The 26,702-nt window shown below is 46.8% G+C and overlaps 1 protein-coding gene and 1 non-coding gene across 3 annotated transcripts; both read right to left on the bottom strand.

Annotated features, from left to right (window-relative positions):
* Positions 1 to 117: 117 nt before the first annotated feature.
* Positions 118 to 26,702, bottom strand: LCK (LCK proto-oncogene, Src family tyrosine kinase). 2 transcript variants are annotated; one of them, XM_066375722.1, is made up of 13 exons: positions 26,596 to 26,702; positions 8,624 to 8,733; positions 8,235 to 8,319; positions 7,952 to 8,042; positions 7,670 to 7,768; positions 7,415 to 7,518; positions 7,089 to 7,238; positions 6,644 to 6,796; positions 6,329 to 6,508; positions 4,125 to 4,201; positions 3,882 to 4,035; positions 3,667 to 3,798; positions 118 to 756 (listed from the first exon to the last, which is right to left on the bottom strand). In XM_066375722.1, the coding sequence occupies exons 2-13, from the start codon at positions 8,726 to 8,728 to the stop codon at positions 554 to 556; spliced, it is 1,533 nt and encodes a 510-aa protein (XP_066231819.1). In that variant the 5' UTR covers positions 8,729 to 8,733; positions 26,596 to 26,702; the 3' UTR covers positions 118 to 553. The 2 variants fall into 2 exon arrangements, with proteins under 2 accessions (XP_066231819.1, XP_066231818.1); XM_066375721.1 differs by lacking the exon at positions 26,596 to 26,702 and adding an exon at positions 9,173 to 9,241.
* Positions 15,475 to 15,581, bottom strand: LOC136401894 (U6 spliceosomal RNA). The gene has a single exon (XR_010750819.1). It is a non-coding gene; the product is annotated as a U6 spliceosomal RNA (small nuclear RNA).

Below are 26,702 nucleotides of genomic sequence, written 5' to 3'. Positions count from 1 at the left end.
AAAGTTTAGACATTCCCTTATCCCTTTCACCCTAATTCATGGTTATATTTTGAACCCCCACTCTCCCCTCCCAAGGAAGAAGAGATGGGAGTGGGGAGCAGAGAGATGCACACTTCATCACAACAAACATTTATTGAGCTCCTGATGTGTGCCAGGCACCAAAGAGGAGCACACAGAGGTATTAGATAAGGTCACCCCCTCAAGGAGCTTCTTGATGACCAGGGCAATGAAAAGGGATGGGCAGAAGCTGGTGTCAATCAGATGCCTCACTCCTTTCTCAGGTGGTCTCAGGAAGTGGGAGGGCCCAGAAAGGGATAGCTTGGACAGGTGTCCAAGACATATATGCACAGACTTCACTTGTACAAGACACACGTGCAGAGCCCACACAACTAAAGAACTGGTGTATAAGACATGAGAAGTGTATGTGTCCCATGTGGGCAGGATTCACAGACAGAGTCCATATGTGCATAGGCCATGGGTATGGCACAGGAACTGTTCCTCCCCAGGCAAGTTGGCTAGATGAGGGCAGGGCTCCAGACCCCAGCTGGTACTCTCAGGGCTGGGGCTGGTACTGGCCCTCCGTGGCTGTGAAGAAGTCCTCCAGCACACTGCGCAGGTAGTCAAAGGTAGGCCTGTCCTCCGGGTGCTCCTTCCAGCACAGCATCATGAGATGGTACAGCGCCTCCGGACAGTTGTCAGGTCGCACCATGCGGTAGCCTCGCTCCAGGTTCTGAATCACTTCAGGATTAGTCATACCTGAACGATGACGGGAGAAAGGACATCAAGGTTCTATGCTTTGGAAGCTTACAGGCAGGGGCAGTATTCAGAATTTTTTTTTTTTATAGAGGCAGAGATAGACAGGGACAGACAGACAGGAACGGAGAGAGATGAGAAGCATCAATCATCAGTTTCTCATTGCGCGTTGCGACTTCTTAGTTGTTCATTGATTGCTTTCTCACATGTGCCTTGACCGCAGGCCTTCAGCAGACCGAGTAACCCCCTGCTGGAGCCAGCGACCTTGGGTCTAAGCTTGGTGAGATCTTTGCTCAAGCCAGATGAGCCCGCGCTCAAGCTGGCGACCTCAGGGTCTTGAACCTGGGTCCTTCTGCATCCCAGTCCGACGCTCTATCCACTGCGCCACCACCTGGTCAGGCTATTCAGAATATTTAACTGTTACAGTATGAACACCACTCCAAAAGGATCTTGGTCTTTATCAATAGTAAGGCCTTACTGTAGGTACCTGCTAAGTGTCAGCTGTGCCACTTGGAGTGTCTGCTATGGTTTGGACACTCAATAACCCACACCGGTTGGATACTTCTTCAGTCTTCCGAGAGGAGTCTGTGACAGGCAGTTCCCAAAGACTAAACCCTTATAAGGTCCTAGCAAAATAGAAATTTTACTCCTGCAAAGCTTGGGACTGGACCCTGCTCAATAGACATCCTCTTCCCCAGGCCTTGCCCGTGGGAGGCCTACAGCTGTGGGTCTCTCACATTTCAAAATTAGAGCATTGGAGAACAGAGGCCTTGGAACTAAATCCCCAAGGCCAGAGCCAAGGCTGAGAATCCATAGGCAAAATCCAGCCTAAATAAAGCCTACAGACCTACTTTCGTTTGTCCTCTGCAGTGTTTTTAAACAATTTTAATCAATCACCAAAGTTTGGAAATGGGCAAATTTTCCTAAAGCTGCAAATTTTGGCTTCTCTTGATAAAAAACAAAATCTGGTTTTGGGGCCCCCATATCTTAACAGCAGCCATCTGCTGGAGCAGATGCAAGTTCATCCAGGTCCCCATTTACTCCCCACTGTCTCCCTAACCTTGAGCCCATGTGTCAGTTGCCAAACATCATCATGCTTCCAATGCCTTTTTTCTTCTAACAGAGACATTGTCTATGGATTTGCCTCTGTGGACACAGTGGAGGAGCAGTGAGAGCCCTCGGCAGCATAGCCAGAGTGGGCTTCTAGCTCCAGCACTGTCCCTGAACTCTGTGATGGCGCAAGTCCAGGGTAGGGAAGTCCTCAGGCTCTCACCTGATTCTAAGGTATCTTTACCTTCCTAGGAGCAAAGTTCTGTGCACTCTGCTTTCAGGATGTAGGAAGTCCGGCCACTGTGCCCCGTGACCTTTGTGCTCTGTCTTTGTGTTCCATTTCCTTTCCCCAGTTTCCCAGCAAGTTCCTTTCAAAAAATTCCATCCCATTCTTGGCTGAATTCAAGGGTAAAAGACTTTGTCCAGGAGATATAGAGGGAGGGATGGAGGAGGGTGGGAGTTACTTGCTTACATGTCTTTAACTCTTTAGACAGAAAGCTTCAATGGGAAGGGAAGTCAGTGTTTAGTGAACACCTATTATGAGTTGAACTCTTTCACAAAGTCTCCTTTTTAATATCAGGAAACAGGTTCAAAGAGGTGAAGTTACCAGCCCAAAGTCACTTGCCCAAAGTGATGATTAATAACACAACCTATCACTCTTGAGTGCTTAATATGGGCCAGATAATGTTCTAACCTTATATTTTACAGATGGGAAAAGAAGGAATGAGCTGATTAAAAAGAAAGTATCATGGAAGATCAGATAATAAAAGGCAAGCCTCGCCTGACCAGGTGGTGGCGCAGTGGATAGAGTGTCGGACTGGGATGCAGAGGACCCAGGTTCGAGACCCCGAGGTCGCCAGCTTGAGCGCGGGCTCATCTGGCTTGAGCAAAGAGCTCACCAGCTTAGACCCAAGGTTGCTGGCTCCAGCAAGGGGTTGCTCAGTCTGCTGAAGGCCCACGGTCAGGGCACATGTGAGAAAGCAATCAATGAACAACTAAGAAGTCGCAACGCACAACAAGAAACTGATGATTGATGCTTCTCATCTCTCTCCGTTCCTGTCTGTCTGTCCCTGTCTATCTCTGCCTCTGTAAAAAAAAATAATAATAAAATAATAAATAAATAAATAAATAAAAGGCAAGCCTCTTGTCTCACAAGCCAGGTCCTCTTCTAACATACTAGGCTGTCTGTGTCAAAACTACAGAGATTTTTTTGCCTGACCAGGCAGTGGTGCAGTGGATAGAGCATCAGACTGGGATGTAAAGGACCCAGGTTCGAAACCCCGAGGTCGCTGGCTTGAGTGTGGGCTCATCCAGTTTTAGTGTGAGCTCACCAGCTTGAGCACAGGGTTGCTGGCTTGAGCATGGGCTCATAGACATGACCCCATGGTTGCTGGCTTGAGCCTGAAGGTTGCTGGCTTGAGCAAGGGGTCACTCACTCTACTGTAGCCCCCTGGCCAAGGCAATATGAAAAAGCAATCAGTGAACAACTAAGGAGACAAAGGAGCTGCAATGAAGAATTGATGCTTCTCATCTCTCTCCCTTCCTATCTGTCTGTCCCTATCTGTCCCTCTCTCTGTCTCTCTCTTTGTGTGTCACACACACACACACACACACACACACACACACACACACACACACAGAAACTAAAGAGATTTTTGAAGGGAGAGATATCCAGAGACAGAGCTGGAAGCCAGCTGTGGTTGACATGGTACCACACTGGGGATACTGGAGTCACATCTCTGAGAAGATGGAGAAGCAGCTAGAAAGTTTTCAAATTCTGAGCCTGGGAAGAAGTGAGTGGAAAGACATGGCTTTTACTACCCTTTCCCATCACCCTTTTCATTTCCTGCCTTTAGCCCTGACCTGGGTAAGGAATGCGGCCATGGGTGACAATCTCCGTCAGCAGGATCCCGAAAGACCACACGTCCGACTTGATAGTGAAGGTCCCATAGTTAATGGCTTCTGGTGCTGTCCACTTAATGGGAAACTTGGCCCCTGGGGGAAAGCAGAGTGAGGTCACCTGCGTCTGTTTTGCCAGACCCTATAGGCCCCAGACTTTCCTTATATCCCACACTTACCCTCCCTGGCTGTGTACTCATTGTCCTCAATGAGGCGTGCTAGACCAAAATCTGCTATCTTGCAGCTCAGGGTGTCAGACACCAGGATGTTGGCAGCCCTCAGGTCACGGTGGATATAATTACGCTCTTCAATGAAGGCCATACCCTCTGCAATCTGTAAGACAGGTATAGGTCAGCAGTCGTGGACCAAACATCCTTACCCTGCTGGCCTGTGCCCATGCCAACCTTTCAAAGTCTCCTTACTTGGGCTGCCATATCCAAGAGTTTATTGATGGTCAGCTTGATGCCTGCTGGGGTCTTGAGAAAATCCACCAGGCTCCCTGTGGGCGAAGCATGAGTTGTTGACCCAAGTTGCCCCAGGGAGGAGCTCCCATACCCTTCTCCCCTGTGTGTGTGTGTGGGAGTGTCTAGAAGTATTGTCTGACATGTGGAAAGAAAGAATAAGAGCTGAAAATGGAGGAGTGTGTGTTCAGAGTGAGGATGCCTGGGATGTGTGAAGGTCTTTTCTCGGGGACTAGGATAGGGCAGGCTTGAAGGGATCTGTCTGTAAGCTTTTTGTCACCAATGAGGTAGAGCCTAAACCTTTTAGCCAGACATCCAAAGCCCTGCATGGTCCACTCTGTAGTTTCTTCTCCCCACTCTTGCAACTCTTACTTCACTCACCCTAGACCCCTGGTCGGCAAACAGCAGCTCACAAGCCACATGCGGCTCTTTGGCCCCTTGAGTGTGGCTCTTCCACAAAATACCACGTGTGGGCGCTATCTCGATAAGGAATGTACCTACCTATATAGTTTAAGTTTAAAAAAGTTGGCTCTCAAAAGAAATTTCCATCGTTGTACTATTGATATTTGGTTCTGTTGACTGATGAGTTTCCCGACTACTGCCCTAAACAATTTCAACATTTTCCACATAGACCACTGGGTTCTCTCCCTAAAGTCTCTTTGTTCCATCTCTGCCTGATAAAAACTCTACTTTTCTTTCATGGCCCAGTTAGACTATTCCTCTAGGAAGCCTTTCTAGATTCTATCAGCCATAATAAATTACATCATCATCTACATTCCCCGTGGCATGCTGGAACTTTCCTATATCACAAGCTTTAGTTTTCCTAGTATGCGTAACTAAAATGAGATTTCCCTGATAGCAGGCACCTTGTTTTGTACATCCATGTTCCCAGTGCCCAGCCCAAGGTAAGCAGCAGTAAGTGTGTGCTGATCCATTAAAAGGAGTGTGGAAAGAGCTGCCCGGGGCCCTGAGAGACTGGAGCTTCTGGATTGGAGCTAGTAATTGCTGTCCCTTAAGAAACTAAAACCCATGTGAAGATGACAACAACTTGAGTGTTCCCATTATAAGTGCTGACATAGTCACCAAAGATAAAGGCCTCATCCAGATGCAGCAAAATATATGACCTATACTGTCATGCCTCCATTGTGTCCATGGGAGATGTTGCTAATCAATCCTAGTCCTCACTTCCAATGAGCCTCAGAATCCTTCTTAACACAGAACTCCAAGCAACTACCAGTTAAAGTTGGTTCACATGATAAAACCTATTTGCCACTTCCAGAATCCATTAGCAAGTGAACAGCTTTTTTCTCTTCCTGGAAGAGGGAGAGATCTTGTACTCCCAAAGAATCAGAGCCAGATAACAACAAAATTACTGAGCAGTTAATATATGGCAGGCACTGTTCTAACTGGTCCATAATCACTAACTCATCTCCATAAAGACCTATGAGAAAGTTACTATTGCATTATAATTACCGTCAGATGAGGAAACCATGGCAGAGAGAAGTGAAGTATAGCTCAAGGATACACAATTGTGAAGCCAGAATTTTAACCCAAGCAGTCAGACTCTAGAGACCTTAATAAGTCCTCTATCTGGGTGAACCATTTAGATTTTTGCTGTTATACACAGGGAAACTGAGCACCAAATGCAGGTCTGGGACTTGGCCTGAGTCATACAGCAAATCAGCTGTAAAACTGGGCCTGAAAATTCCTATTTACCTTCCTGGAGCTCTCACTCTGTCCAACAGCAGATCAAGGGAAGGGGAGGGCTCATCCCAACCAAAAAAGGCTTTGGGGCAGATCTGGCCTCCCAACGTTCAAGGGCAGAAGGGGAAAAGATTGGTCCCTACTCCTGTAGGGACCCACTCATTTCCTGAGAACAAGCATCCTTGGATCAAGGTAGGGCTTTGAAGAAGGCAAAAGGGACTGCAGGTCATGTAAAATTGGGGCTGACTGAATGCTCTTCCAGAATCTGCCACCTTAGGCTGCGCTCCCGGACGAATGGGCTCAGAGGACACACTCTCCTCTCACTCCTGGAGGTGAGTCTTTAGGGACCCAGGAAAACTCTAGCAACTTTCAGTGCTGAGCCAGAAGAGTCAAACCTCCTCCACCCAGGAGCGGGGGGACAGCAGCGCCCCCAAGCGGCCTATCACAGCGGCGGCGCCCACCATTCTCCATGTATTCCGTGATGATGTAGATGGGCTCCTGGGTGACCACAGCGTACAGTCGGACCAGCCGCTGGTGTTGCAACTGCTTCATGAGGTTGGCTTCGGCCAGGAAGGCGTCGGGTGACATGCTGCCTTGCTTCAGGCTCTTCACTGCCACTTTCGTGTGCCCGTTGTAATATCCTGGTGTAGGGAGTTAGTTGTTGGAGGAAGTCACTCAGCACCCAGAACCATGCACCCAGACTGTTGCAGGAGTCTCACGACCTCAGCAGACGCCTCCCCTCCCAGTTACCCGCGGTCCTGGAAAGCCTCACTCACCCATCCACACTTCCCCGAACTGGCCAGCCCCCAGCCGCTCCACCAGCTTCAGCGTCTCCCTGGGAACCTCCCACTCATCCTCCCACCATGGCTTCTGGGGCTTGTGGGTCTGGCAGGGGCGGCTCAACCGCGTGCATAGCCCGTCTGAAGCATCTGCAAGGACAAGGAAGGGAGTTAGGCAGTTAATGTGGCAGGACTCGAGTACCCCCACCCAGTCCCCACTTCACCAAGTCCAGTCTAGGAGAAACGGACTGGCAGGGGAGTTGTGGGACTTTCACCTGACACCTGCGACTATAGGGTGCCACCCACCCACCCACTGCAGGGAATGGAGGAGCGTACTTAGTGATGGGTAGAGGGTATACCCGGGAGGGACTTAGGGGAGACAGGCTGATTGAAAACAGGCGAAGAAGACTCAGGCCCACGTCTGAGGGGTCCTGTTGCTCACTGGTGTAATAGCGGACCAGTTCGTGCAGGTCGGGAAAAGTGATCCGGGGGGAGATGTAGAAGCCTCCTTTGTCCAAGTTACGGATTTTGTAATGTTTCACCACCTCTCCCTGGTTCTGGTCGAAGTCCCGGACGGACAAGGAAAACGATCCTGAATAAAAGAATGGGTAAACTAACGCAGAAGAGAGGGTGGGGTGGCCTCCTGCCAGTGGCGCCTCCGCCACGGCGCCCCTCCCCACCCGCTCAGGAGCCCGCACCTTGGCACTCGGGTGCCAGCCCGCGGCCCCGCCCACCGGCCCCGCCCACCGGCCCCGCCCAGCCACTCACCCGCGGTGCTCTCGCTTTCCCGGATCAGGAAGGACCCATGCGTGTTCCCGGGAGCCAGGAGCTGGCGCTCTGCGTCTTTGCGGCTCAGGTTCTTGAAGAACCAGCTGCACAAGGCAGAAACAAAAGCCGTTGTCTGTTGTAGGGTTCTTCTTTCATCACCGTAAGCATTCACCATCACCCCTAGTACCCCTCCTCTGCTGCGGGGTCCCTAGATCTGCTTGCTCCCACCCATCCCCACGACGAGTCCCTACTCACGGTTCGGGCTCCAGGCTGTTCGCTTTGGCCACGAAGTTGAAGGGGATGAAACCTTCCTGGCCGGTGGTCAGAGATTGCGCCTTCCACCACTCGCCGTTCCTGAGCAATAGCGGCAGTGGTCAGCGTGGCCTGCTCAGCCTTGGACTTGGCTGGAAACTTTCCCTTAGCCTTGCCCTCCAGCTAAGCAATCTTGAGGCTCTCGTTTTATGTCAAGGGCGCCTACTGCAAGCCCCCCACCCCTCCTGACCACAGGGCAAGGATGGATGACAGAGGAGGACTCACTGCTCCAGGATACGGAGCTGTTCACCCTTCTCGAAGCCCAGGTCTCCATCGTGAGAGGGCTCATAGCTGTGCAGGGCGATAACCAGGTTGTCTGTAAAGACAAGGGGGCATCAGGGAGAGTCAGTCTGAAATAGGCTGGGAGCATGGAGCTTAGGAGTTACAGGGCAGAGCACAAGACTGGGGGCAAGAGAGGCAGGACAGAGTAGAGGGTAGGTAAGGAGATGGAGGCAGATAGCCAAGGATCCACAGGCCTTATCTTCCACACCCTGCTGGTTGAGGTCACCTTGCAGTGGGGAAGCTGGGGGTTTGGAGTCCTCCTCGTAGGTGACCAGTGGATCCCGCACCTCAGAGCCATTCCGGATGGGCAGCTGTAGAGTGGGGGATGAGAGTGAGGTCAGAGAACAGGAGGTTGCGTCAGACCCTGGCTTCCCTCCCCACCGCTCTGCTCTCCTTCACTTCTCCAGCCTAGCTGGGTCATTTCCTTGAATTTGCCAACTGCTTGCTGTGTGACCTTAGAAGAGTCCCTTCCCCTCTCTGGGCCTCTTTTTCTTTCTACATTGCAAGGAAGCGGACCCCTCTGTTATTTCAAGGAACTATAGTGGTGATCCATTTCATTCTTCTGAGTTATGGAGGCCATCCGGCTCCCTCTCCAGCCCCCGTCTTGCCCCTTACCGTGGCCTTGCCATCCAGTGGGACTATGGGGTAATGGCAGTTCTCACAGACATCGATGTTTTCCATCCAGTCATCTTCAGGGTTTGAGCTGCAGCCACAGCCCATGGTCCCTGGGGGAATGGAAAGGGGGCTAAGGGGCTCCCCCAAGATCTAGTTGCCTAACATCAGACATGCTGGGGCCTAGACCTGGGAACTTCCAGAAGTACCTGAGATTATCAGCCCTCCTCCCTGGCCCCCATTTACCAGCATAGAAAAGCTGAAGTGGGGCCCTAACTACCAACTGATGCTCCCTCTGAGCCCCCATGCCACAAGTAAATTCTCACAGGCCCCCCCCCAACACTGAGCCCTAGACCCCGCCCTCCCACCTGGGATGGGCAAACCGCCACAGGCACCTTTGTTAGATGCCCGCTTCCTGCCTCTCCCCCACCTTCTCTCTCTGCCCATCCCCCATGTTGGGGGACTACCTACTAGAGATCACACACTTCCCAGGAGCCCTGGGGGAGACCTAAGTTTTCATCCACCCCTGTCTGAGAGGTGTGTGCGCCCCACCTCCTAATACAGTACTCCTCTCCAGCCCAGGAAGCTGAATAAAAGACTCGTGCCCCCAAAAGTCAGCCATCAGGCCTCTGCCCCCACACCCGTCCCACATACAAGGTCTCCTTCAGAGGGCTCCTTCTGCTCCTCCCCAGCAGAAAATCCTTCGGTGACCCTATTGGCTGTAACTTTTTTGTTTGTTTGCTTGCTTTAGCAGTGGAAACTTTTTGTCATATGAAATCAAGCAGAACCCCAAAGATGAAGCAGGTAAAAATGGAACTGTTCTGCCTGAAGAAGAGTGGGGCCTCTCTGAAGCCCGTAGGAATCCCTGGGACACTTCCTTCCCTGGGCTGCCCTTCAGAACTACTTGAAAAGCTCCAACCTTCAAGGCTCAGCTTGGATATCACCTACTCTGTGAAGCCTTCCAAATGCTCTTTGCTTCTACAGTTGTACTCAGACTACAATCATCAATTTAGGCACTGAGTGCCATAACTAAATTGATGTATGTGTCAATCCCACTGCCTCTCCCATCCCTTTGATGAGAGGGGGGAATTCTTTAGAAACAGAACCAGTGCTTTATTTGCCTGAATGTACCCAGAACTAGTTGTCATGAATAAATGTTGACTGGTATGTGGAGGGTTAATGCACAACTTCTCTCCCAGAGGAGAAAAATCTGAAAAGTTTATCATCACCAAACCAGTAATATATGAAATGTTAAAGGGAATTCTTTAAGAAAAAGAAAGAAAAAAAGATAAAACATATGGATAATAAGCCTGATTGGTGGTGGCACAGTGGAAACCCAGAGGTGCCATTTTGAGCACGGGCTCATCTGGCTTGAGCATGGGCTCATCTGGTTTGAGCACGGGCTCACCAGCTTGAGCACGGGGTCGTCAGCTTGAGTATGGGATCATAGACATGACCCCATGGTTGCTGGCTTGAGCCCAAGGTTGCTGGCTTGGCTGGACAACTCCACACCCCTGTCAAGGCATATATAAGAAGCAATCAATGAACAACTAAAGTGCTGCAACTATGAGTTGTTGCTTCTCATCTCCCTGCCTTCCTTGTCTGTCTTTCTGTCTCTCTTTCTCTCTCCCTCTCTCACTAAAATTATAAAAAATTTAAAAATATGGATAATAAAATGGCAATAGGTCCTGGCCGATTAGTTCAGTGGATAGAGAATCAGTGTGTATGGATGTCCCAGGTTTAATTTCGGTCAGGGCACACTAGAGAAGCGAACATCTGTTTCTCTCCCCCTCCCTATTCTTCTTCTCTCCCTCTTCCTCTCCAGCAGCCAGTGGCTTGGTTGGTCCGAGTGTTGGCTCCTGGCACTGAGAATGGCTTAGTTGATCTGAGTATTGGCCCCAGACAGGTGGATTCTGTCAGGGTGCATGCAGAAGTCTGTCTTACTATCTCCCCTCCTCTCACTTAAAAAAAAAACAATACAGGCAATAACTATATACCTATTGATAATTACTTTAAATGTAAATGAATTCAATGCTCTAATCAAAAGATACATGGTGATTGAATGGATAAGAAAACAAGACCCATACATATGCTGCCAGCAAGAGCCCCAATTCAGATGGAAAGACACACGCAAACTGAAAATAAAGGAATGGAAAAAGATATTCATGCAAATGGAAATGAAAAAAAAAACCCAAAAGGCTATTATGTTAGACAAAAATAGACTTTAAAACAAAAGCTATAGTGGTAGAGCGCCGGCCTGGCATGCAGGAGTCCTGGGTTTGATTCCCGGCCAGGGCACACAGGAGAAGTGCCCGTCTGCTTCTCCACCCCTCCCCCTCTCTTTCCTCTCTGTCTCTCTCTTCCCCTCCCACAGCCAAGGCTCCATTGGAGCAAAGATGGCCCGGGCGCTGGGGATGGCTCCTTGGCCTCTGCCTCAGGCGCTAGAATGGCTCTGGTCGCAACAGAGCGAAGCCCTGGATGGGCAGAGCATCGCCCCCTGGTGGGCATGCCGGGTGGATCCCGGTCGGGCGCATGCGGGAGTCTGTCTGACTGCCTCCCCGTTTCCAGCTTCAGAAAAATACAAAAAAAACCCACAAAAAAACAAAACAAAACAAAAAAACCCCAAAAGCTATAACAGGAGACAAAAAAGGACATTTCATATACAATAGCCACAATTTGGAAGCAACCTAACTCTCCATCAATAGACAATTGGATAACGAGATGTTGGTACATACAGTATATACAGACAAAGGCATATTACTCTGCCATAAAAAAGAATTAAAATTTTTCCCTGCCCAGTGGTGCAGTGGATAGAACGTCATCCCTCAGCACTGAGGTCTCTGGTTTGATCCCAGGTTGCAGGCTCAATCCCAGGGTACCAGGTTGATCCTAAGGGCACTGGCTTGACCCTGAGATCACTAGGTTCGAGCCTCATTCAGGGCACATATGAGATGCAATCAATGGTGCACAACTAAGTAAAACAACGTGTTGATGCTTCTCTCTCTCTCTCCCCTGCCACCTTCCCCCTCTCTCTCTTTCTCACCCCTCCTCTATCTCAAAAAAATATATATCTTACCATTTGTAACAAAATGGATGGACCTACAGAGCATTATTATAAATGCAATGAGTCAAATGGAGAAAGACAAATGCCATATGATTTCACTAATATGTGGAATCCACAGAATAAATAAACAAATAAAAACAGAAACAAACTTATAGATACAAAGAACTAGTGGTTGCCAGATGGGAGTGGGGTTGAGGAGCTGAATGGAAAAGGTGAAGGGATTAAGAAATTCAAATTGGCAGTTATAAATAATTACTGGGTTATAAAGTACAGCCTAGGGAATACAGTCAATAATATTCTAACAATTATGTATGATGCCAGCTGGATACTAGATTTATTAGAGGGATCACTTTGTATGTTATAGAAATGTCTAACCACTATGTTGTACACATGAAATGAATATAATTTTTTTGTGTGTGACAGAGACAGAAAGGGACAGACAGGAAGGGAGAGAGATGAGAAGCATCAATTCTTCATTGTGGGTCCTTAGTTGTTCGTTGATTGCTTTCTCATATGTTCCTTGACCAGGGGGACTACAGCAGAGCAAATGACCCCTTTCTCAAGCCAGCAACCTTAGGCTTGAGCCAGCAACCTTGGGCTTCAAGCCAGTGACCTCTGGTCTCAAGCCAGTGACCTTACACTCAAGCTGGTGAGCCTGCACTCAAGCCAGATGAGTCCACGCTCAAGCTGGCGACGTTGGGGTTTCAAACCTGGGTCCCATGCACTCCAATCTGACACTCTATCCACTGCACCACCACCTGGTCAGGCAACACTAATATAATATTGAATGTCAACTGTGATTGAAAAATTAAAGGCCTGACCTGTGATGTGTGGTGACACAGTGGATAAAGTGTTGACCTGGAGTGCTGAGATCTCCAGTTCAAAACCCCAGGTGCAGTAGATAGAGTGTTGAACTGATGCTTCCTGTACCCCTCCATCCTTCCTCTCTCTCCATCTCCTCTCTCTAAACTTAATAAATAAAGTCTTACAAAATTAAAGAAAAAATAATAAATTTTTTTAAATGCACTGATTCTCCCATCTGCAAAGGTCTTACCAACCACCAAATCTCATCTCTAATTCGAGGTGAACAAACTAGGGCCAAAAGAGGCCTGATTACACTCACAGAGGTTATTTGGGGAAGAACAAAGCTGGATTTGCCGGCCCTGACCGGGTAGCTCAGTTGTTTAGAACCTTGCAACCCTAGTCAGGGCACATACAAGAAACAACCAATGAATGCATAAAAAAGTGAAACAACAAACTGATGTTTCTTTGTCTTTCTCTCCTTTCCTCTCTCTAAAGTCTATCAATAATTTTTTAAAATTAAATTTAATGGGGTGACACTGATCAATAAGAGAACCTAGGTTTCAGGTGCACATCTCTGTAGCATTTGAACTGTTGATGGTGTTGTGTGCCCATCGCCCAAAGTCAACTCATTTTCTGTCACTGTATATTTGTCCCTCTTTACTCCCCTCTTTCCCACTCCCTTCCCTGGGTAATCATCTCACTTTTATCTACTATATGGCCATGAGTCTCAGTTTTATATCCCACCTATGTGTGAAGTCATAGATCTTAGCTTTTTCTTTTCTTTTCCTTTTTTTGGAGGGAGAGAGACAGGAACATCGAGCAGTCCCTGTATGTGCCCTGACCAGGGGGTTGAACCAGCAACCTCCATGCTCCAGGGCCACGCTCCAACCAACTGAGCTATTCAGACAGGGCTTAATTTTTTTTTAATTGATTGATTTTTAGAAAGACAGAGAGTGGAAGGGAGAGAAAAGAGAGAGAAGGGAAGCATTCATTTGTTGTTCCACTCAGTCTCAGTCATGCACCCATTGGTTGCTTCCCATGCGTGCCCTGATTGGAGACCGAACTCGCAACCTTGTCTTTTGGGGACAACACTAACCAGCCAGAGCCAAGCTTTTTCTGATTTACTTATTGCACTTAGTATAATGTTCTCAAGGTCCATCCATGTTGCTATAAATGGCAATATGTCATCATTTCTTATGGCTGAGTAATCAATCAATAAATTAAAAAAATAAATAAATCATTCATTTGCTAAACCATGCTGGGTACAAGTGGAAGTGGGAGTAGTGAAGGTTTCAGTTAGCAAGACTTAAGGACATATGTCAATTATACCTCAATTCAATTTATTTCTTTAATTGAATTTTATTGGGGTGACACTGGTTAACATAATATGCAGGTTTCAGATCCCCAATTCTATGACACATCTCTGCACATCATATTATATATTCACCCCCTCATTTTATACCTCAATTTTATTTATTTATTTTGAGAGAGAGAGGGAGGGAGAGACAGACAGGAAGGGAGAGAGATGAGAGGCATCAATTCATAGTTGTGGCACGGCACCTTAGTTCTTCATTGATTGTTTTCTCATATGTGCCTTTCTCCAGCTGAGCCTTGCTCAAGCCAGAGACCTTGGGCTTTAAGCCAGCGACCATAGGATCATGTCTATGACCACGCTCAAGCTGGTGACCTTGTGCTCAAGCTAGTAAGTTTGTGCTCAAGCTGGCGACCTCAGGCTTTCGAGCTGGGTCCTCAGTGTCCCAGGCCAGTAATCTATCCACTGCACCACCACCTGGTCAGGCCTCAATTTTATTTTTTAATTAACTAATCTATTTCTTGACTTTAGAAGGAGAGAGAGAGAAACATTAGTTTGTTGTTCCACTTATTTATACATTTATTTTGTGTGTGTGTGTATGACAGAGACAGAGAGAGGGACAGATAGGGACAGACAGGGAGGGAAGGATGAGAAGCATAATTCTTTGTTGCAGCTCTTTGTGGCAGCTCCTTACTTGTTCATTGACTGCCCTCTCAAATGTGCCTTGACCAGGGGCTAGAGCAGAGCGAGTGACCCCTGTTCAAGCCAGAGAACTTGGGCTCACGCCAGTGACTTTGGACTTCAAGCCAGCGACGTTTGGGCTCAAGCCAGCAACCTTGGGGTCATGTCTATGATCCCACGCTCAAGTCAGTGACCCCGTGCTCAAGCTGGTGAGCCCACACTCAAGCCAGATGAGCCCGTGCTCAAGCCAGCAACCTCAGAATTTCGAACCTGGGTCCTCTGCATTCAAGTCCGACGCTCTATCCACTGACCACCGCCTGGTCAGACTATATACATTTATTGATTAATTCTTGTATGTAAGCTTATGGGTGTTTGAACGCACAGTTTTGGCAGATCAGGATAATGCTCCAACCAGCTAAGCTACCCTTCAGGGCCTATGCCTCAATTTTATTTATTTTTATTTAAGGTTTTATTTTACTGACTTGAGAGGGAGAATGGGAGAGAGAGAGAAAGGTGTGGGGGAGTGGGAAGCGTCAACCCATAGTTGCTTCCAGTACGTGCCTTGACCAGGCAAGCCTGGGGCTTTGAGCCGGCGACCTCAGCGTTCCAGGCTGACACTTCATCCCCTGCACCACCACAGGTCAGGCTATACTTTAATTTAAAAATAAATAATTAAATAAACAAAAAGACTCAAGGACGGGGCCTAGAGTCAGAGACACCTAAGTTCAAACCTTAGTTCTGACACTTGCTGTGTGACTTTGCTGAAATTATTTTTCCTAAGCCTCACTTGACCTTTTTCTGTTAAATAGGGATCATCATCCCTTTCTCATAAGCTTACAGAAATGTTAGCTTAGTTTAGACTAAGAGTTTAGAAAGACCTCCACCAGTGCCCATTCTGCCCTACCAAACCCTGCTTTAGAGGGTGGGAGAACAGTACTGGTAAATAATTCTCTTTGCTTTAAGCTCTTGTTTCTTTTTCTTTTTTTTTCTTTTTTTAATATGGAACGTTTCACGAATTTCCGTGTCATCCTTGCGCAGGGGCCATGCTAATCTTCTCTGTATGGTTCCAATTTTAGTATATGTGCTGCTGAAGTGAGCACTAAGCTCTTGTTTCTTAATCTGAGATACTCAGACATCTCATGGCGACCAGTCACCCTTGTGCATCTTCTTAGAGCACCTTCCTTAACCTTCTTCATATAAACAAACCCCGATCTATATAGAGGAAAATGTAAAATATACATGGAATTTTAAGCCAAACCAAGGAAAAAGGGACACATTAACTCTTCTCCTTATTATGAGGAGTCCTCATAATAAGGGTGGGGGTTAGATGTTTAAAAAATCCTGCTCAGCCACAGTTCACCCATCTGCAGTTGCAAATGGTTTTTTTTAAGAGATCTTTTTTTTAAAAGACTTTATTTATTCAATTTTCAGAGAGGAGAGAGAGAGGGAGAGAGAGAGAGAAGGGGAAGAGAAGGAAGTATCAACTCCCATATGTGCCTTGACCAGGCAAGCCCAAGGTTTCGAACCAGCGACCTCAGTGTTCCAGGTCGACACTTTATCCCACTGTGCCACCACAGGTCAGGCGCAAATGGCTTTTTTTTTTTTTTTGGATTTTTCTGAAGCTAGAAACGGGGAGAGACAGTCAGACAGACTCCCACATGCGCCCGACCGGGATCCACCCGGCATGCCCACCAGGGGGCGACGCTCTGCCCACCAGGGGGCGATGCTCTGCCCCTCCGGGGCGTCGCTCTGTTGCGACCAGAGCCACTCTAGCGCCTGGGGCAGAGGCCAAGGAGCCATCCCCAGCGCCAGGGCCATCTTTGCTCCAATGGAGCCTCGCTGCGGGAGGGGAAGAGAGAGACAGAGAGGAAGGAGAGGGGGAGGGGTGGAGAAGCAGATGGGCGCTTCTCCTGTGTGCCCTGGCCGGGAATTGAACCAGGGACTTCTGCACGCCAGGCCGACGCTCTACCACTGAGCCAACCGGCCAGGGCCGCAAATGGCTTTTTGACTGTTATTTATATATTATGGCCAGGAACTGGTTTATAACTGGTTATAAAGCCTCCAGAAAAAGTCATGAGCTGAGTGATCGAGTAAGTTTGTGAGCATCCTGTTGTTTGTGATACTTAACAGGCTTTAGAAAACCACAGGTTGGTTATATTGTAGTGAGAACACAAACATCAGATAGAGTGTGGACTGAGATCAGTAAGGTCCCTTCCAGGCCTGACATTCCTATATGCTATGGGAAAGGGTAGGAGAAAGATAAGAAAAGTTTGGGGTTGAAAAGAGGGATGACAGGTGTAGCAGTGAGGAAAGACCAGAAGAATCTAGGCTAGAGAAAGGGGGGAGGAGCGGGAAGTATGAATTTGTAGTAATTGCTTCTCCTATGTGGCTTGACCGGACAAGCCTGGGGTTCAAAACTAGTAACTTCAGCATCCCAGGTCAATGCTTTATCCACTGTGCCACTACCTCATTTTTTTTTTTTTCCACTACCTCATTTTAAAGATGGAGAAGCTAGGGGATCAGAGAAGTTAAGTAATTTCCCCTGTAGCACATGAGGACTCTTGGTAGAGGCGAAACTCAAATCAGGCCTCCTACTTCCCTTATCAAGGTAATCTCCTCTATACTTTATTTTCTCAGAAGTCTAAAAAGGCCATGAGAAAAATGGGCAGAGGCTCTAGCCAGGTAGTTCAGTTGGTTAGAGCATCGTCCCGACATGCTGAAATTGTAAGTTTGATCCCTGGTCAGGGCTCAAGGAAGAATCAACCAGCGGATGCATAAATGAGTGGAACAACAAATTGATGTTTCTCTCTCTCTCTCTCTCTCTCTCTTCTTCTTCTTTCTCTAAAAAATCAATTAAAAATTTAAAAAATTTAGCTTGACCAGGCGATGGTGCAGTGGATAGAGTGTTGGCCTGGGCTGCTAAAGACCCAAGTTTAAAACCCTGAGGCTGCTGGCTTGAGCATGGGCTCATCCAGCCTGAGCATGGGGTCATTGGCTTGAGTATGGGATCATAGATGTGACCCCATGGTCACTGGCTTAAGCCCAAAGGTTGCTGGCTTGAAGCCCAAGGTTGCTGGCTTGAGCCCAAGGTCTCTGGCTTGAGCAAGGGATCACTGGCTCAGCTGCAGTCCTTCAATCAAGGCACATATGAGAAAATAATCAATGAACAACTAAAGTGACGCAACTATAAGTTGATGTTTCTCATCTCTCTTTCTGTCTGTCTGTCCCTCTACCCCTCTTTTCTCACTCTCTCGTGCCATATATATATATACATATATATATAAATGAAAGAAAGGAAAAATTGGCAGAGGGGCAGGTCTGACAGGGTGGCGTCCACTCTCCATTAAAAATGTAATCATTGGCCCTGGCCGGTTGGCTCAGCGGTAGAGCGTCGGCCTGGCGTGCGGGGGACCCGGGTTCGATTCCCGGCCAGGGCACATAGGAGAAGCGCCCATTTGCTTCTCCACCTCGCCCCCCTCCTTCCTCTCTGTCTCTCTCTTCCCCTCCCGCAGCCAAGGAGCAAAGATGGCCCGGGCGCTGGGGATGGCTCCTTGGCCTCTGCCCCAGGCGCTAGAGTGGCTCTGGTCGTGGCAGAGCGACGCCCCGGAGGGGCAGAGCATCGCCCCCTGGTGGGCAGAGCATCGCCCCTGGTGGGCGTGCCGGGTGGATCCCGGTCGGGCGCATGCGGGAGTCTGTCTATCTCTCCCCGTTTCCAGCTTCAGAAAAATAAAAAAGGAAAAAAAAATGTAATCATTGTGCTATTAACAGTCTTTTCTCACCCAGACAGCAAACTGATGCTTCTCATTCTCTCTCTCTCTCTCTCTCCCTTCCTCTCTCCCTTTCAAATCAATAATGATAAAAAAAAAAGTGTTGGAAGAACTAAAAAGGTTGAAAACATTATGAAAAAAAATAAATGCTTTGCTTATAAAAACAAAAAAGTATTTTCTCTCCAAGACAATTCTCTCTTTACCTGACTGGTGAATGCAAGTCCATGTATATGAAAGCATGTGATTCAGTGAGTGTTGTGCTAATGTGTGCCTTGCCATGGGTCTATATGAGTCAGTGTGCGCAGATGGATTGTACACAATTGGGGTAGGTATAGTTTGTGCCTCTCTCTGAATAATTGTGAGATTTTTTTAAGGTTTTTTTTTTCTTTCTTTTAACTTTTAAGATATATTTATTAATTTTTAGAGAAAGGAAAACATTGATTCGCTGTTCCTGACTAGGAATAGAACCAGTAACCTCAGCATGTCAGGGATGACATTCTACCCAGCCAGAACTAAATGTGAGATCTTACATGCATATATTTATGTAAAATGTGTGTTCCATTTTTCTGGTCTTTGTTTAGCAGAGATTGCTGAGAAGCCAAAATGATATAACCAAGTTAATAAATAAGGTCAGTAAAAAGAAAATCAAAATTAAAGCTTAATATAAATTTCTCATGGTCTGAAAGAAAAAAGAAGAGGGGGGAAAAAAGAAAAACAGATTGAAGGAATCCCCAGGGTTCTCAGAACCAGCAAGGAAGGTACATTCTGGGGTGAATGAAAAGGACATTCTCTTCTCCCAACTCAGGAATTCAAGGTCAACAGCAGGAATTTTGTAGATTCCAGACCTCCTCTGACTATGGTCTGAAATGTTCTCAGTCAAACTCAAGGCTGCCTATGGTCACAAAACATTTTGTGCCAATTAAAAGGGCTGACCCCTGGTGAGATAACTCAGTTGTTGGTTAGAGCATCATCCCCATACGTCAAGGTTGTGAGTTCGATCCCTGGTCAGGGCACATACATGAATCAACCAACGGATGCGTAAATGAGTGGAACAACACATCATCATCTCTCTCTCTCTCTACCTCCCTTCATCTCTCTCTAAAATCAATCAACAAATTAAGTTTAAAAATTAAAGAAAAGAAAGGCCACCCCTCCCTGGGGCTAAAAAATTAAAAGTGTAGTGAGGGCTGGATTTCAGTTCCTACCCCTTCTTGCCCCTCAGTGAAGTGCCCAACATACACAGTGGCCCTACTCAGCAGACTCACAATGTGTAGAACTGATCAAAACTCCCAGGCTGGCCCTGGCCGGTTGGCTCAGCGGTAGAGCGTCGGCCTAGCGTGCGGAGGACCCGGGTTCGATTCCCGGCCAGGGCACACAGGAGAAGCGCCCATTTGCTTCTCCACCCCTCCGCCGCGCTTTCCTCTCTGTCTCTCTATTCCCCTCCCGCAGCTAAGGCTCCATTGGAGCAAAGATGGCCCGGGCGCTGGGGATGGCTCTGTGGCCTCTGCCTCAGGCGCTAGAGTGACTCTGGTCGCAACATGGCGACCCCCCAGAGGGGCAGAGCATCGCCTCCTGGTGGGCGTGCCGGGTGGATCCCGGTCGGGCGCATGCAGGAGTCTGTCTGACTGTCTCTCCCTGTTTCCAGCTTCAGAAAAATGAAAAAACAAAAACAAAAAAAACCTCCCAGGCTGCCGGAAGTCCTGGGTTAGATTTTCTGATCCCAGGCTTGTTTAGGAATCATATCACAATGAGTTCTGATTCTTACTAGCTTGTTTACTTTTATCAACTCCATAGACATTATCTAGCCTAGCTGGCTCTAGAATGTGTTTTGTCCCCTTAAAAAAAAAGGGAAACATTTTTTCTCCCCTAAATGGGAAACTCATTCATTTATTGAACATTCTTTCCATAATGTATGCCAGCTTCTTGCCTGAGTTTCTTGGGCTAATTCTTTATATCAAGAGCAGGCAAGCCTGACCAGGCAATGGCACAGTGAATAGAGCGTTGGATTGGGACGCACAGGACCCAGGTTTGAGACCCCGAGATAGCCAGCTTGAGCAAAGGCTCATCTAGCTTGAGCAAAGCTCACCAGCTTGGACCCTGGCTCGAGCAAGGAGTCACTCAGTCTGCTGTAGCCCCCTGGTCAAGGCACATATGAGAAAGCAATCAAAGAACAACTAAGTTGTCGCAAAGAAGAATTGATGTTTCTCATCTCTCTCCCTTCCTGTCTGTCTGTCCCTATCTATCCCTCTCTCTGACTCTCTCTGTCTCTGTCACAAAAAGAAAAAAAAAGAGCGGGCAAAAATAAAAAAATCAGGCTTGCTATTCCACTGCACACTACTGTTGTACTCTGGGCCACCTTGTGGCAAAGTCTGTCAGGAATAATTTAAAACATTTTCTTGACCTTTTTCTTCGGCCACAATTTGGTTGTCAAAGTTGCAAATGTTCAGTGAAGAGTGTTAGCCACAGATGCCCACACAGAACCCTCATCATGGTACTCAAGAATTGACATCGGCAGGCATGGCAAATAATAGAATATAAGTCTCCTCTTACCTGCAAACAAATTGAATTTATTCTTACAAACTGAGAGTGGCTTAAACATAGAACTGATTTTGCTAGTTAATTGTTCCCATGAACAAGGGCTATAGAGCAATTATTCTAAAGCTGGTATTTTTTATTTTATTTTTAAAGTATTTTATTTATTGATTTTTAGTGAGAGAGAAAGGAAGAGAGAGAGAGAGAGAGAGAGAGAGAGAGAGAGAAACATAAATTCATTGTTCCACCTGTTCATGCACTCATTGGTTGATTCTTTTTTTTATTTTTATTTTTTTTATTTATTCATTTTAGAGAGGAGAGGGAGAGACAGAGAGAGAGAGAGGACAGAGAGAGAGAAGGGGGGGAAGAGCTGGAAGCATCAACTCCCATATGTGCCTTGACCAGGCAAGCCCAGGGTTTCGAACTGGCGACCTCAGCATTTCCAGGTCGATGCTTTATCCACTGCGCCACCACAGGTCAGGTCATTGGTTGATTCCTGTATGTGCCCTGACCAAGGATCCAACCTTGGCATGTTTGGATGACACTCTAACCAAATGAGCTACTCAGCCAGGGCCTAAAGCTGGTTTTAATTAGTTAATTTATTGATTGATTGATTTTTTTTTAGAAAGGGAGAAAGAAGGAAACATCAATTTGTTGTTCCACTTATTTATGCATTCATTGGTTGATTCTTATATGTGCCATGACCAGGGATTGAATCCGCAACCCTGGCATATGGGAAGGATGAGTTACCTCGCCTAGGCTAAAGCTGGTGTTTTTGATAGAGGCTTTCCAATTACTAACTTATATGTACCTAGTAATCCCTTGTAGTGAGTCCCCCCACCTCGTGTACCCCTGTGCATTTTGTATCATGGAGTTATATCAGGACGTAGCCTTAATTACATCTTGACATCCATACTCCTTTATTAAACTTTCTAGGTCTGGAGGACATGGAGACTTGGCTCACCATATCCATGTTATAGTGACCCAAATTCAATCCCAAGGCTTCTCAGTCACTCACTGGCAGAGGCTCTTTGGGCTGTTTACTAAAGCTCTCCCAGCTTCCTTCAGTGACTTAATCTACCAAATGAAAATAGCCTGAATTGTGATGGCACAGTGGATAAAGCATTGACCTGGAATGTTGAGGCTGCCAGTTCAAAACCCTGGGCTTGCTTGGTCAATGCATATATGGGAGTTGATGCTTCCTCCTCTCCCTTCCCCTACTCTTTTCTCTCTAAAAATGATTAAATACTGTAAATTTAAAAAGAAAATAAAAATAAATAAATAAATAATAAAAAAATTAAAGCCTGACCTGTAGTGGCACAGTGGATAAAGTGTCGACCTGGAAATGCTGAGGTCGCCGGTTCGAAACCCTGGGCTTGCCTGGTCAAGGCACATATGGGAGTTGATGCTTCCAGCTCCTCCCCCCTTCTCTCTCTCTGTCTCTCCTCTCTCTCTCCCTCTCCTCTCTAAAATGAATAAATAAAAAATAAAAAAATTTTTTTAAAAAGATAAGAATTAATATAGGACCTGCATCTGGTGCTATTGTGAGCATTATATATGATATATTGATGATCCCATATAATAAAGTATTTACGATGGTGTTTGGCACACAGTAAGAACTAGATAAATGAAAATAATAGTTATTTGAGGCTACCATGAACATTGTATTACACCACCATTAAACATTTCCCAGCCTAAAATTATGAATCATTTTTATTTTTCTTTGATATTTTTGGTACTGTCATGGGTCATTCTTTCACTTTTAACATAGTATTTACCTAAAATGAAACTTTATTACTGTAAGTAGAAACCCAGCCATAAGTAGATATCAGTGTACATGAAAATAAACACATACTATTATACATAAATTTGCATTGTAAGCATCTATTTATTACCCCCTAAAATCACACATCCACATCAATGGTGTATAGGCCGTAGTTTTGGAAATACTGCACTATGAGACAACTTTGAGCTTGGGTCTCTGTCAGTGAGTTAGGGAGGCAAAATTTTTGTAACTGGCCAGCCTATGACAAAAATTTAATGGGCATTTCCTATGCGCCAAGCTCTGATCTAGCACTAAGGACACAGCAGCAAGCAAACAGAGGTTCCCGTCCGCCTGGCCTTGCCCCTCTGTGACTAAGGTGGGTGCTGCTCTAGCGGGTCATTTCATTTTCACAGGAAACCAAAAGATCTGTCTTCAGCTCACCAATCGATAACGTCTGTGACTCTCAACAACACTAACAACACAAAAAGCAGTACTTGCCAGGAAATAACATCTCAAAACCACCACCATTACCCACTTACCAAGTTAAAGATGTTTAGCTAAAACTTAAAAAGGTGGGGTATACCTCCATGTATTGACATAGAAGGACATCTCAGGTTATAACATGATAAAAAGTTATGGGACAGAATATACCGTATTACCCCATGTATAAGATGCACCTTAGTTTTAGGGCCCGAAATTTGAAAAAGATGTATTACATAAAGTTATTGAACTCAAGTTTTATTCATCATAAAATTCATACAACTCCTCATCAATGTCAAAACTCCTATTCATTAGCTTATCCTCATCCGTGTCTGATGACGAATCACTATCTTTAACAATGCGCGCAAAACAAGAGCGTAAAAGCAGAAAATGCAAGGAAAAAATGTACAATCACTATAAGATACACCTAGTTTTTAGACCCCAAATTTTTTGAAAAAATGTGCATCTTATATATGGTAGAGTATAAACCAATTTCATTTAAATATATATATACATTCTTTCAAGGCAGGCTCTGTGCTAAGCCTTTATTTGCATGATTTTGTGTAATTCTCATAATAATCCTATGAGGTAAGTGCTATTATTATCCCCATTTTACAGATGTAGAAACTAAGGCCCAAACAGTATAAGGTGATTTGCCTGAGGCCTCATAACAAACACATGGTGAAATGGCGATTTGAGCCTGGGTCTACTTACATCCAGAGACTAGGCTTTTAACCATGAGACTTTTCAGTAGCCATACATAGGGAATTCTGGAAGAACAGACACCAAATTGTCCACAGTGAGCATATCCCAGGAGTGAAATTGGAGTGCGCTACATTTCTTGTATTTCTGTATATGCCTCCATACTGTTTGAATTTTTAAAATTCAAACCCTGTGCTAATTTTGTACTGCAAAAGCAAAGGAAAAAAAAAAAAAGCAACAACAACAATATGCAAACACTGTACTAAGAGATGTGATTATAAGAGGATCGACTCTACAGCCTGCCCTTCCTTTTCTCTCCTTGTCTCAAAAGGTATAGGCATGGAACAGATGATAGCAGAAAAAAAGGCTTTGTGACCGAGAAAGTTTGGGAAACACTGGGTTAGACAAAATTAATCTGGCTCCTTCTCTGAAGGACTTTCAGAGCTTTAACAAGCTCACGTTGACCATGAAGCTAATATGGGACAGTATGTAGCTGAGGCCACCTTGATTTGGCCCCAGAACCCTTTTCTTTCCAGGCACCTCACAAAACTATGTTCTTTAGAACATGCGTTGGAAATGCAAGTGCAAATACTTTAGAACCAACGCTGAAGTTGGTTATTACAGGAAGCCCCATCCCTGGATGGTATCTTGGTTCTGCCTGTCCTCATGGCGCCCACACACCAGCTTTCACTGAATGAAGCTTGGCTTTGAAGACATCAGCTTGTGGGTGTACGTATGGATTTGCAGGGTCCAGTGTGTGTTGTATGTATTGTCCCTGCCTCTGTCTCTAAACATACATGCATACATATATTTTTCAGTGATGATATATATGGTGTATGGGATAGGGAGGGTGTGTGTGTACGTTTGTTGTGTTCAGCCTGTGTGTGGGACCCTCCTCTAAGGTAGAACTGTAGACTAGTCTATAATTCTCACACCTACTATACACAGGAAATAAGCTCATCTGCAAAGCCACAGCACAAGTTTGAGGGAATGGGTGGTTCACTGGCCTGCCAAGGTGCTGAGTGGGAGTAATTCTGGGTGTGAACGGCTTTCCCTTTGGTGCACACTTGCAGGAGGAGGGAGTGCCAAACCTCTGTTAAGCACGTACTATATGTCAGGTACTAGTCATTATTTTCTTTTTGATTACCCACAAGTACTCTGTAAGGGAGAGACTCATTATTGCCTCTTTAAACGGGAGTTTAAAGTCATATAAACTGGAGTTTGAAGAGGTGAAGCCTCTTGTTCAAGAAAATGGCAGATCCAGCATTGTGCCTGGGTCCACCTGCCTCTGAAATGCGTGTTTTTCGCATTGGCCCTCTTGCATTTGGTTTTGCTCTGAGGTCTGTGCCCTCATTGTACCCAAGGAACAGAGCCCAGGGACAATGACCTTGGCTTCATGTTTTAGGTACGTTCTAAAATATGCCTTTTTCCTTCTCAGAACTGCCTTGACTCTTCCAGGAAGCCTTCCAGATCGCTTAAGGGGTGTCTTCTCTCATCCTCTGAACCCTCAGACTGTCCTTTTGCCCCATCACTTGGTCGTTTTTCCCTTTGAGAAGAACCTCTGATCCTGATCTCTGAGTCATCTATCAGCACAGACTGGATTGTTGGTGGTTGGGGGGGACTGCGTATCCTGTCCAGGGTATGGATGAGCCTCTCTGAAGTGCACGGAGGGCTAGCGTGTTCCCTAGCCCCCTACAAAAGTCTGCTAGGGACAGGAGGAAGGTTGGGACATGCTGACTAGATGGAAAGTGTGTGTCAAGAAAAACTCCAATGGCAGGGGAAACCTGGAAAGTCTGGTGCAGCTGGGGACTCCCCTCATTCCTCATAAACTGAAGGCTAAGCGTTAAATGGTGAGGGGGTGGGCGAGTAGCTGACTATGCCTTCCTGAGCCTCCACCTTGCTGGGGTTTGAAGCAGGAATGGCAGGACCCATTCACATGCGGAAGCTGTGTGTGTGTGTGGTGGGGGTGCTGCAGCAGGAGAGAGCAGGCGAATGGAGAGGAGAGGACTTCCTGCTGACGCTTGGCAGGGGCAGGAATGGCAACTTTCCAGATGGAAGTTCAGGCATTCTTCACCCAGGGCCAAATGCACCCCTGTCCGGGATAAAAATAGCCCTTCCTCTCCCCTCTCCCCTTATTCTCTGTGCTTCAACTTCCCAGCATCCGGTCAGATGGAGGCCCCATCCCAGAGGATAAATATGCCCTCAATATCCAACCATTCCCAATGGGATACTCCTCTCTCAAGCGATGCTGGTCACTGAGGCAAAAAATCACTTCAGTCATGTTCATCCAGATGCACTGGTGACTCTGCTCTCTCTCAGGAGATTCCAGCAATTGAAAAGATTCCTGGGTGCCTTGACTCAAGCCTGTCTATTACCCTGCTCCATGATGGTAACAGCCTAGAGACCATCACTCTTTCTCAAGACCTGGTTCTGCTCCTGCCATGCTGAGGGACTGCGGGGGCCGGAGAGTTCCTGGCCCTCTCTAGGTGTCAGGGGGTTCATCCATCATGGGATGAAGGACTAGATTTTTTTTTTTTTGGATATGTGCTGCTGAAGCAAGCATTGGACTTTGGGATTTCTGAAGGCCTTTTTAGTACCTGACAGTCCATGTGCCAGATCTCCCAGTGAGGTGGAAGCCGACAGCGGACAATATGGCAGAACCAAGAGCCAACAACTACACAGGAAAGCGGCGATCTCGCTAAACTGCATGCCTCCTACCTGACCTCCAGCAAGGTTCCCCTGTCTCCCAGCCTAAAGGGCTGCTGTATTCCCTGGCAGCCTGGCCCCAGCCTAGTGCAGACCCTTGCTATCAGCCCCCCCCCCCCCCACCGCCCCAGCCCTTGGACCCCTGTTCCCAGTACTCCTTACCTGCCCAGCCCCGGAGCCCTCTGGCCCCATTCACATGGTCCTCCTGGCCTAGCCTGGCTGCCCAGACAGTTTCAGCTCCCCTTGCCGTCGTTGCCACCACCTGACTC

This window comes from Saccopteryx leptura, chromosome 3, assembly GCF_036850995.1.
Source record: "Saccopteryx leptura isolate mSacLep1 chromosome 3, mSacLep1_pri_phased_curated, whole genome shotgun sequence".
In the NCBI taxonomy this organism is placed as follows: domain Eukaryota; kingdom Metazoa; phylum Chordata; class Mammalia; order Chiroptera; family Emballonuridae; genus Saccopteryx; species Saccopteryx leptura.
This window is presented reverse-complemented; position numbering and strand designations above follow the sequence as displayed.

Coding starts and splice junctions, on each gene's coding strand:
- LCK (XM_066375722.1), bottom strand. CDS start 8,728: ATGGGCTGTGGCTGCAGCTCAAACCCTGAAGATGACTGGATGGAAAAC. Junction 6,797..7,088: donor ACTGGTCCGCTATTACACCA/GTGAGCAACAGG, acceptor TTGTCCTTGCAG/ATGCTTCAGACGGGCTATGC. Junction 4,202..6,328: donor CACGGAATACATGGAGAATG/GTGGGCGCCGCC, acceptor CTTCGCCCACAG/GGAGCCTGGTGGATTTTCTC.